The sequence below is a fragment of the Carlito syrichta genome, unplaced genomic scaffold (assembly GCF_000164805.1).
Source record: "Carlito syrichta isolate Samal-C Ts95f unplaced genomic scaffold, Tarsius_syrichta-2.0.1 Scaffold281088, whole genome shotgun sequence".
NCBI lineage: Eukaryota > Metazoa > Chordata > Mammalia > Primates > Tarsiidae > Carlito > Carlito syrichta.
This window is the reverse complement of record NW_007225184.1, coordinates 128,724-141,222: the sequence shown is the minus strand read 5'-3', so window position 1 is coordinate 141,222 and position 12,499 is coordinate 128,724. Positions and strand designations below refer to the sequence as shown.

Sequence of the window (12,499 nt, the reverse complement as noted above, 5' to 3'; positions counted from 1 at the left end):
GGAGGGAACAAACAAAAAAGATCCCAAGCAGTTTGGCCTCAACTGCCCCCACCCTAAAAGAAACTAAAAAGAGTTAAATATCCGAAATAGCCAGTAGGCACATGAAAAATTGTTCAAGATCACTGATCATGAGAGAACTGCAAATTAAACTAAACTGGTAAATGCCATGCAAGTAAGGTTTTTGTTTTTAAAAATCACAACTAAGGAAGCATATAAAAGTTCCAACTTCTCTCCACGACAAGGGCTTTATTAAAAAGACATACCACACCAAAAGTGGATGATGTGGAACAAATAGTTTGGCAGTTTCCTATTCAGTTAAAACCACACACCTACCCTTTGACTCAGCAATTCTGTCTATGTATGCAGCCAAAATAAATGAAAACATATGTCCACATAAAGACTTGTACAAAAATGTTTAGAGAGCTCTATTCATAATAGACAAAAGCTAGAAACAACCAAAATGTTCATCAATAGGACAGATAAACTGTGGTATAACTATTCAATGGAATAAACTGTTGTTTATCTGCAACAATAGTTAATGACAATGCAACATGAATTAATCACTAAATATTATTCTAAATGAAATAAGCTTTACACAAAAGAGTATATATGATATAATTCCATTTATATAAAATTTTGTGACAGGCAAAACTAATTTATGATGAAAGAAAACCAGTAGTTGCCTTCAGAAGTAGTGACTGGGAAGGGACATTAGAAAATTTTCTGCAGAGACAGAAGCATCTGTACCTTCATAGGGGTACAAGTCTGTGTACTTTCACACATGTAGATTTACCTAAAAAAACTACAAAAATAATCCTCTGAGGAAGCAGAAGATAGGAAGGTATGGGTGAAGAAGAATGGCAAGATGGTGACAGCTGCTGAAGCTGAGAGATGGGGTTTGGCATATATATACTGTTCTATTTATACTTTATATGTTTAAATTTTCCATGATAAAAATACTTTTCCAATATGTAGAGGCATAATCCAACAGGCACCTAGGAGCAATATGCTTACCAAACAGACCACAGCAATGACAAGTTCCTGATCGAGGAGGACGCCCTAAGGAGTTGAAGAGTTCTGGATTATTTATGGACAAAGAATTCTCAGTCAACTTGTAGAATTTTTTTGACTTTGCAGGACATATGTTATCTCTGGGCTTCTATTAAGAAAAGAGAACAGTAATATTAGAATTTGGCAATAACTTTTTACCTTAAATACTAGATTTGAAATTTCCTCTTTTGATAAGATAGAGTAGATGTACAGGGCGGGGGACCCCCAAAAAACAGAATTATCTTTGGGTGGGCCCCTTGTAGTATAGCCTTCCCCCACCAGATAAGTATTCTCGGAGCCCATCAGCATCAGTGTATCAGTTAGTATTGCTGTGAGAGCCTGCATTCGGTTTCAGTTAATTTTTTTTTTTTTGAGATTCTTTCAACAAGTTTGCCCACTTCATGATAAGTGATTTATGGCACACCTGCCTACACTGTGCTAAGTGTTCAGCAGTTTTCGACCAAATATGGTAGGGCCCCACCCTCCCTATTCACCTGGTCTCACCCCAAGTGACTTTTTTTTGGTTTTCCTGGATAACAAAAAATCCTCAAAGGGAAACGTTTTGCTGATGTGGAAGAGGTGAAACAAAAAACAGCAGAAGCACTAAAAGGCACCAAAACTGATGAATTCAAAGACGGTTTGAGCAGTGGGAAAAGCATCTCGATAGGTATATTGCATCAAACAAAGAGTACTTTGAAGGTAACTGAAGTTTAAACATGTAAGAATGAATAGACAATTTCTAATAAATTAATTCTGGGTTTTTTTCCTGGTCCCCTCCTTGTCCTTTACTCAATTCCTCCTGTTGTAAAGTACAACTAACTCCTGAGCTTATACATAAAACAAACACAAGACGACTCTGAAAGTGGGAGAAAGGAGGCAGACTGACTAGGAACCTGAGGACCCAAAAGGACATGGTGGCAGGGTCTCTGAGTTTGCTTTTTGCCTCATATATCCCAAACTGGATACTCCAAAAGGTACACAAAATAAAAAGCCAACAACTCCAAAAGGTACAGACAATAAAAAGACAACAAAAAAATCCCTGCTTTCTAGCTGGGTGTGGTGGTGTGCACCTGCAGTCCCAGGTACTCAGGAGGCTGATATGGAAGATCACTTGAGCCCAGGAATTCAAAGCTGTAAGAAGCATTAATAATGTCTGTGAAGAGCCACTGTATTCCAGCTTGGGCAACATAGGGAGACCCCATCACTTAAATTTTTTTTAAAAACCTGCTCTCTATAGCCAAAGAATCAGGAAAGAGGCCAACCAACAAGACAGAGAACATTTAACAATAAGTGCTCTACTCCAGATAAACATTACAGGAAAAAAAAAAGGGATCTCACTCCCACCAGCAAGGTAGAATGTACGGCCTAGAATTTCACCTTCATGGTAATAAGGTGCTCCAACCCACTCACTGATCAGAGAAGGTCAACAGAATAGGGCACCAGCACTTCATCCATGGGACTTGGGGAGAATAACTCTCCTCCCTGTGGATACCACGTGGGGAACCTGTTTCTACCCAGCAGTAAGGAGGTTCCCCTGCTCCTACCAGGGTGTTGTCATAAAAGGCCTAGTGGAGGAGAGTCAGGAATTTTCACTATCATTCAACAGTAACAGGTCCCTCCCAACACCTCATGCCTATAGTCAGCCCTTGTCCCTATCCATCAGTAGAGACTGCATGAGACCAGTTTAACTAGGTACTCACCACTCCCAGCCAGAAAAGAATCAGTTGAGGCCTAGTGGGAAGCTGGACTCTCATCCTCACCCGGGAGTACAAAGACCTCCCCAGCTGAGTGCCAACAGAGGCTGAGTGGGGAAGCTGAACAACTATCCCACACCTGGCAGTAACAAAGCAGCAGCCCTTCCCCTGATGGAGCAAGTGCCAGAATAAGACAGCTAAAACAGAAAGTTTAAATAAGACATCGTCTCATAATAATACCCATTATATCCCATTTTCAATAAAAAGTAACTCACCATACCAAGAATGAGGAAAATCCCAACCGAATGCAAAAAACAAACAAAAGATGCCAACATGAAGATGACAGAGATGTTAATTTATCTATAAAGACTTTAAGGCAGGCAGCCATCAATATTTTAAGAAGCAATTATAAACATGCTTGAAATAAATGAATAGAGAATCTCAGTAAAGAAACAGAAGACATAAAGAAGAACCAAATGGAAATTTTAGAACTGAAAAGTGTAATAATCAAAATAAAAAACACATAGGCAGGTTCAACAGCATAATTGAGGGAAAAGAGGAAAGAATCAACGAACTTAAAGACAGAATAAGCCGGGCTTGGTGGCTCAGCCTGTAATCCCGCGCCTTTGGGAGGCTGAGGTGAGTGGATTTGCCTGAGCCCGCGGGTTCGAGACCCGCTTGGGCAACTTGGCGAGACCCCATCTCTACAATAAATCAAAAAATTAGCCGGTCGTGATAGCGCGCACCTGTAGTGCCAGCTACTCGGAAGGCTGAGGCGGAAGGATCGCCGGAGCCCAGCAGGTCGAGGCTGCGGTGGCCGGGAGCGGCCACTGCACTCCAGTCTGGTGACAGAGTGAGACTCTAACTCAAAAACAAACAAACAAACAAACAAACAAAAAAGACAGAATAGTAGAAATTGCCTCATTGGAACAATAAAGAGAAACAGATTTAAAAAAAAATGAACAGAGCCTCAGGGACCTGTGGGACTATACCAAAAAAATCTAGCATTTCATATCTTCAGAAAAGAAAAATAAGATAGGCCTTAAGAGGTACTCAAAGAAAATTTTCAAAATTTGGCAAAATATATAAATTTATTAATTCAAGAAGCAGAGTGAACTCCAAACAGAAAAAACACCAAAACATGTCTTGGTCAAACTTCTGAAAACTAAAAGTTTGAAAGCAGAAATAGGAAAATGATATCTTTCCTACAGGGAGAAAAACAATTCAAAAGACAGTAAATTTCTCATTAGAGACTATGGAAATCAGAAGGAAGTGACAAAACATTTTTCAAGTTCTGAAAGAAAGACCTGTTATCTGAGAAACTATTCTTCCCCTCTCCCCATAAAAGCCCTTTGGGAACAAACAGGAAATAAAGACGTTCTCAAATGAAAGAAATAAAATTGAGATAATTTATTGCCAGTAGATCTATCCTAAGAGAATGACTTAAGAAAGTTCTCTAAACAGAAGGAAATGATGACAGAACAAACACTGAAATAGAAGGGGAAGGAAAACACAATAAGCTAAAAGTATGGGTAAGTAAATAGACTTCTCTTGAATGTTCTAAATTATGTTTGACAGTTCAGGCAAAAATGAGTTAAGTGTAAGGAACATAAGGGGAATAAGGTGTCTATGCTATACTCAAATTGGCAAAGTGATGACTCCAATAGACTGTGACAAGTTGTGTCCACATGATGTAATATCTAGAGCAACCACTGGAAAAGCTATACAAAAAAGATATGAACTTAAAAACACTATAAATCATAATTGAATTACAAAAAAGTGTTCACATAATCCACAATAAGGCAGGAAAAAAAAAACTGAAAACAAAACACATACAGTACACTTAAAACCTTAAATATCAATACTTACATCAAATGTAAATGGTCTAAATATACCAGTTAAAAGACAGATTAAGTGAATGAATTTGAAAAATTTTAGTCAACTATATGGTATCTATAAGAAATTCATTTCATGTATAACAATACAGAAAGAAAGTAAAAAGATGGAAAAACATGTAAATGTTCATAAAAAAATGAGTGGGCTGTATTAATATCAGATAAAACAGAGTATAGAGAAAGAAAATTACCAGGCACAGAGAGGGACATTATGACAACAAAAGAGACAATCAAACAAGACATAGCAGTCCTATGTATGCATCGGACAGAACTTCAAAATGTGAAGCAAAACTGAACTGAAAAAAGAAACATTACAGAGACTTCAATACCCTTCTGTCAATAATTGATATGATTAGATAGAAAATGAGAAAGAATAGAGAAGAACTCAACATCACCTCCCACCAACAAGATCTACTAGCTATTTATAGATCATCTGACCCAACAACAGAACAATGTACATTCTTTTCAAGTGCTAACAGAACATAAACCAGGACCAGATCCTGAGCTATAAGTAACAAACCTCAACATGTTTAAAAGAACCAAAATTATATAGAGGGCATTCTCTGATCACAGCAGACGCAAACTAAAAATCAGTTGGAGAAAGAATATAAATAATCTTCAAACACTTGGAAACTAAAAAATACACTTCTAAATAATGCATGGGTCAAAGGGGAAGTCTCAAGGTAAATAAAAGATACACTAGGGTAGGCGCAGTGACTCATGCCTGTAATCTGCTTTGAGAGACCAAGGCAGGAGGATTGTTTAAGGCCAGGAGTTTGCGACCAACTTGGGCAACACAATAAAATGCTGTCTCTACAAAAAAAAAAACAAAAAAACTAGCCACATATGGTGGTGCATGCCTATAGTACCAGCTACTCAGGAGGCTGTTGCAAAAGGATTACTTGATCCCAGGCGTTCAAGGCTACAGAGAGCTATGACGTCAACACTGCACTCCACACCCTGGGCAAAACAAAACACTGAATAAAATGAAAATACAAACCAAAATTTGTAGGACACAGTTAAAGCACTGGTGAGAGCAAATGTATAGAACTAAATGCCCATCTTAGAAAAGAATTCTTAAATTAGCAATGAAAGCTCTCATCAAGAACCTAGAAAAAGACCAGGCTAGGTGGCTCATGCCTGTAATCCCAGTACTTTGGGAGGCGGAAGCAAGAGGACTGCCTGAGCCCAGGAATATGAGACTAGGCTGGAAACATGGTGACACTTTGTCTCTACAATAAATTTAAAAAATTAGCCAGGTGTGGTGGCTCACACCTGTAGTCCCAGCTACTTGGAAGGCTGAGGTGGAAGGATTGCCTGAGCCCAACAGGTCGAGTAGTCATGATTGTGCCACTACGCTCCAGCCTGGGCAACAGAACTAGACTGATTCAAAGAACCTAGAAAAAGAAGAACAAAATATGGCCAAAGGAAGCAGAAGAAAGGAAACAGTAAAGATAAAACCAGAAATCAATTAAAATAAAAGCAAAAAACTTAGAGGGAAAAAAATGAAAGAACTGGTTCTTTGAAAATACCAATAAAACTGACAAAACTCTAGCAAGATAGACATTGAAGGGAGAATACAGAAATTACCAATATTAGAAGTGAAACGGAATATTACTGCAGACTCTACAGATATCAAAATGATAATAATGAACACTTGGAACAACTCTACACACACAAATTCGACAATGTAGACAAAATGAAACAATGTCTTTAAAAACACAAATGAGCCGGGCTCGGTGTCTCAGCCTGTAATCCCCTGCCTTTGGGAGGCTGAGGTGAGTGGGCTGCCTGAGCCCACGGATTCGAGACCCTCCTGGGCAGCGAGACCTCATCTCTGCAATAAATCAAAAAATCAGCCAGGCGTGGTAGGGCGTGCCTGTAATTCCGGCTACTCGGAAGGCTGAGGCAGAAGGCTCGCCGGAGCCCAGCAGATCGAGGCTGTGGTGGCCGGGAGCAGCCACCGCACCCAGTCTGGGCGACAGAGTGAGACTCCAACTCAAAAAAAAAAAAAAAAAAGCCACAAATGAACACAATATGAAATAGATCATCTGAATAGATCCTAATTATAAATATTAAGGAAATTGAATCATAATCATACTTTAAAAACTCCCCCAAAATATCTCCAGGTCCAGATAATTTTCATTGGATAATTCTACCAAATGTTTGAAGAAGTAGTAACACCAATTCTATATAATCTCTCTCCCAAAAAACAGAAGTGGGAACACGTCTAAATTCATTTTATGAAGCTAATATTACCCTGATACTCAACCCACATAAAGATGGTAGAAAAGAGAAAATTGCTGACGACAATCTCTAATGAAAACACATGTAAAAATCACTACCATATCAACCAACACCAAAAAAGCATTTGACAAAATCCAACAACTATTCCTGATAAAATCAGAAAAGCAGGAATAGAGAACACTTCATCAACTTGATAAAGAACATCTATAAAAATCTAAATCTAACATTATACTTAATGGCAAAAGACTGAATGCTTTCTGCCTAAGATTGGAAACAAGACAAGGTGTCTACTGTCACTCTTATTCAATAGAGTGCTAAAAGTTCCTACCAGTGCAATAAGGCAAGAAAAAAGAAATAAAAGGCACATACATTGAAATGAAAGAAAGCTGTCCCTACCTGCAGATGATATGATAGTCTATTAGAAAATTTTAAGAGTTCTAAAAAAGATTCCTAGAATAAGTGACTTCAGCAAGATCACAGACATAAGATAAACATACAAAAACCAATCATGTTTCCATATATTAACAATGAACATGTAAAAATTAAAAAATGAGAACACATAGAAATAAAAATAGTATTTACAATCACTTAGATAAAAGACCTACTTAAGACCTACTTAACCTAACAAAACATGCCTAAGACTTGTAAGTTGAAAACTACAAAATGAAAGAAAGAACTACATAAATTAAGAAAGATTGTGTTAATAGATTGGAAGATTCAACATAGCAACGATGTTAATAATTCCCAAAGTAATATACAGGTTTAATGCAATTCACTTCAAATTCTCACCAAAATTTTTTGTAGACATGGAAGAGATTATTCTAAACTGTATATTGGAAGGCAAAGGAACCAGAATAGCTTAACGTTTTTTTTGCAAACAAAGATAAAATGGGAACAACCACTCTTACCGATTTCAAAATTTATTACACAGCTCCAGTAATCAAGACTGTGTGGTACTGGTGGAGAGACAGACATATGTATCTATAGAAAACAATACATAACTAAGAAAATACCTACACAGATATGTCCAACTGAATTTTGGCAAAAGTACAAAAGCAACTCAGTAAAGATAGTATTTCAACAAATGGCACTGGGCAAAAATATCCATAGGCCAAAATAATTATCCATAGGCCAAAATCAATCCATCCATCGCAACCTAAGTTTCTTAAGCAAAACTCAAAATGGATCAAAACTTCAATGTAAAACTATCAAACTTTTGGGGGAAAAAAATGAACATTTTCAGGATCTAGAGTAGCAAAGAGTTTTTTAGACTTGATACCAAAAGCACAAAAGCATAATCTGCAAAGGAAAAATGATCTTGCCAAGAAGATGAAAAGACTAGGAGAAAATATTTGCAAATCATATCCTTGACAAATTTCTAATATCTGAAATTTATATAAAGAACTTTCAAAACTCAGTTTTTAAAAGTTCAATTAGAAAATGGACAAAAGATATAAAAAACATTTCACCAAAGTGGATATACAGATGGCAAACATGAAAATGTTAGGCATCATTAGCATTAGAGATGCAAATTAAAACCCACAATAAGATATTATTACATATCTACAAAAATGGGTAAAATAAAAATACTAACAACACCAAATGCTGGTGAGGATACAGAGAAACTGAACCTACTCATACAGTCATGTTGAGAATGTAAAATGGTACAGTCATTCGGGAAAACATTTGGCAGTTTCTTATAAAACAAAGTATGGGACTATTATTCAGTGTAGAAATTGCACCCCTGGACATTTACCCTAGAGTATTAAAAACTTAGATTTACATAAACCCTGCGCATAAATGGATATAGCAGTTTCAATTTTAATAGCCAAAAACTGGAAACCCAGGCATACTTAACAGATGAATGGTTAAACAAACTATCCACACCATAGAACACTTCCTGGCAACAAAAGGGATAAAACTACTGATACATACAACAATACAGAGATCAATCTCCACAGAATCACATCAAATGAAGAAAAGCCAATCCCCAAAAGTGACCTACTGCTTGTATGTAACCTCTTACATAAAATTCTAGAAACGACGAAACTGTGGAAATACAGATATTAGTGGCTGCCAGATTAAGGAAAGGGGGTAGGGTAGAAGGGAAGTATTGGCCATAAAAGGGCATATAAGAGAGGCTTGCAGAAATGGAAATGTTCTGTATTTTAATGGCATCAATGTCAATATGCCGGATGTAATGCTGTACTATAGTTTTGCCACATGTTACCAATGGGGGAAGCTAGATAAAGGCTAAACAGTATCTCCCTTGATTATTTCTCACAACTTCATGTGAATCTACAATTACCTAAAAAGAAATATATTTCTTAAAAAAAATATTAAGGGGAAAAAAGTTTAATCTCGAATGATACCTACAAATTAAATATTTATTTATTAAATACCAAAGTCTGTTTAAAATCTTTACCCAAACAAGGCACAAGATAGAAGAAAACAAATAACTTACAGTATTTACTTCTTTGAGTGGTGAATTACTTCCAGCATTTAATGGTGACACTGAGTCTCCTGGGGAGGAAAAACACAGTTCCTAATTAAAGACATATGATACTTTTTATTCCTGATAATGTAAAATAGTATAATTAGGGCGATATTCAAATAACAAGGCTATGCCATAATAGCCTTATAGCTATACCACAAATAAGCAACAACCTAGGACTTGTCTGAAATTTGCTTATTGCTTCTTTCAATGTGAACTTTCCTCCAATCTCTAAGGCAGTAGTTGTCAAATGTTTTTGAATTCAGAACCCCCTTACGCTCTTAAAATTTGAGACTCACAATGGACTTTTATTTATATGGCTTATTTCTATCAATATTTACTGTACTGTATTAGAAGTTAAAACTAAATTTAAGACACTTATTTAAAAATAAATGCATTACATATTCACAATTTTTTTTGGGGGGGGTGTTGTAGTATCACTTTGTCGCCCAGGCTGAAAAGCAGTGGCACACTCACAGCCACAGCAGCCTCGACCTGCTGGGCTTAGGTGATCCTTCCGCCTCAGCCCTCCAAGTAGCTGGAACCACGGATGCACACCATCCTGCCCAGCTAGGCTAATTTTTGTGATTTATTGTAGAGATGAGGTCTTACCAAGTTTCCCAGGCTGGTCTCAAACTCCTGGACTCAGGCAATTCTCTCACCTTGGCCTCCCAAAGTGCTAGGATTACAGGCTGAGCCACCATGCCCAGCCTACAATTTTTAAAAACATAACTGCCCAGCACTTTGGCACACACAAATCTGAAATCCTGATCTGATTGAAAGCTAAATTTTAAGCTAAATTTTATCACTGACAACAAAATACTGTCAGCTGTTTTTGTTAAAGTCACAGGCTCACTGTTAATTTTTGAGAAAATGCTTATAATATATCAAAATCTGAATAATCAGTTTGTCATCTCTTCTGTTTTAAAATTATTTTATATTTTATTTTGAGAAAGCAGAATTTATTAAGAGGACAGAAAAGGTCCCAAAGCGGGAGGGTACCTGAAGGGGTTGCCCAGTTTGTCATCTTTTCAAGTAAAATAAGATGTTTCCCTCAGCTCACAACTCAACCACATGCATGTTTTTCACATTTCAGCATGCAGTATAAGTCAGGCGCAATTCTCATTTCGTTACACAAAATACTAAAAATATTATACACAAGGATCAAGATGTAATAAAATACTGCTCCATCAAGAACATTTTTAAGGAAAACTGGCATTCCTGGCTTTTGTTTTAACTGCAAGTGTATGGCAATGAAAAACTTAATGACCTTCAGCCTAGGTTGGTATCTCGCCTTAAGTTGAGCTAATAAGGCATTCAACCACCCGTGCTTTTTGCACCATCAGCATAAAGTCAACATTTCAAAAAGGCAAATAATGTTTTAATATTATTGGGAAAGCAGTTTTGACCTCTTGAAAAACCATAGCGCCCAAGGGCCACATCCTGAGAATCACATCAGCATAATGTTAAAAGGTCACTTCTCATATGCTTCCTAAGAGACTAAATTGCACCAGGTCCTTGCCTTAAAAAGTAGGTTTTTAAAACTGGAACTAAAGGGATGATAAAAGAAATCACATTAAATTGGTTAAAAATCTTAGATATATCTCTATGACCTAATACATGCAAAAAAATTACATGGTATTCTTAAAATATGGTCACTCTTTAGAACACCTTTCTACATTCCTGAGGGGGAAAGCTCACTCATTCTATTACTAGGAATTTTTTCTGTGATCAATTAAACCAAAGGTAGCTACTTGGTATCTTGTTTTTCCTCTAAATTAATAATTAAATGCAAATACTATATGGTAGTCATGTGGCTGTCCTGTTAAAACCCCCTGGTGTGTAACTATATATACTTGAGATAAGTTGCAGAAATCATCAGAATCAAGAAACAGTAAGCCTGTGGTTTTCACTCACCTGTTGGCAATGTTTGCCTGTCTTCTTTGGATTCAACCACTTTTCCATTGATGCCATTAGGGTGTGAAGACACTAAATTGTTTTCCTGACTAGCCAAATACTGTTTAGTTTGCTCACAAAGCAAAAAATTGTACTTTTTATTTCCAATCTCTGGGCTTTTCAACCTGAAATTAGGATGGTTAGGATGTGCTCCAGGACTTCTTATAGAATCATGTGGTGGCATCTTGCTTTCATTTTTCTCAAAATTAAATGGCTCTGTCATTTTACAAGTAGATGCTTCCAAATTATTTCTTGTCATCATATTAAGCGGCAATTTAACATTCACAAAAGTCTAAGGGAAAAAATGTATTTAAAAGGAAAATTTTAATTCAAAAGTAGAAGTACTGCAGGCTCAGGTGATTTTGTTCAAATATTTATGTAACAGACAATTTCTATAAAAATGATTCCAAAGCAGACATAACTGTGACATCAAGATCCAGCCTACGGGGCACAAGAAAAGAAAAACAATTCTCTATCAGTAAGTATAAACTCCAAGTTTAACAATTCAACAACAATCCAACAAAAGATCATGTCATGAGAAATCAAGAAAGTAATCTCAGAGTTCAACACCATTATTCCTAACTTTTTGAAGCAAAAGTAACAGAAAAGGTCTTTCATATTTTAGAAGAAATATTCCCAACCTAAACTCTATGCCTTAATAGAAAAATGCAATAAAGATCTATTTAAATTTTTAAAAAGTAGCCGGGCTCAGTGGCTCAGCCTGTAATCCCGCGCCTTGGTAGGCTGAGATGAGTGGATTGCCTAAGTCCGTGGGTTCAAGACCCGCCTGGGCAACTTGGCGAGACTTCATCTCTACAATCAATCAAAAATTAGCTGGGCGCGATAGCGTGCGCCTGTAGTGCCAGCTCCTTGGAAGGCTGAGGTGGAAGGATTGCTGGAGCCCAGTAGGTCGAGGCTGTGGTGGCAGGAGCAGCCACTGCACTCCAGTCTGGGTGACAGAGTGAGACTCCAACTCAAAATAAATAAATAAATAAATAATAAATTTTTAAAAAGTATTAAGGGAAAAAAGTTTAATTTTGAATGATACCTACAAATTGAATACCTCTTTATTGAATACCAAAGTATGTTTAACATCTTTCACCCAGACAAAAGCACAAAATCGGGTCATCACCTACCTTCTGCCTTCACAGAATCCCTCTGCT

General features: G+C 37.0%; 1 protein-coding gene across 1 annotated transcript in view; it reads right to left on the bottom strand.

The window, feature by feature from the left end:
- The window catches only part of TDRD1 (tudor domain containing 1), a 39,679-nt gene extending 28,064 nt beyond the window's left edge, over positions 1 to 11,615 (bottom strand). Inside the window, exons 1-3 of the mRNA XM_021709766.1 lie at positions 11,298 to 11,615; positions 9,351 to 9,409; positions 1,015 to 1,159 (exon numbers count right to left, since the gene is read on the bottom strand). Of these exons, the coding sequence (XP_021565441.1) occupies positions 1,015 to 1,159; positions 9,351 to 9,409; positions 11,298 to 11,598 (505 nt within the window). The 5' untranslated portion in view covers positions 11,599 to 11,615. The remainder of the gene's footprint in view (positions 1 to 1,014; positions 1,160 to 9,350; positions 9,410 to 11,297) is intronic.
- Positions 11,616 to 12,499: the final 884 nt, after the last annotated feature.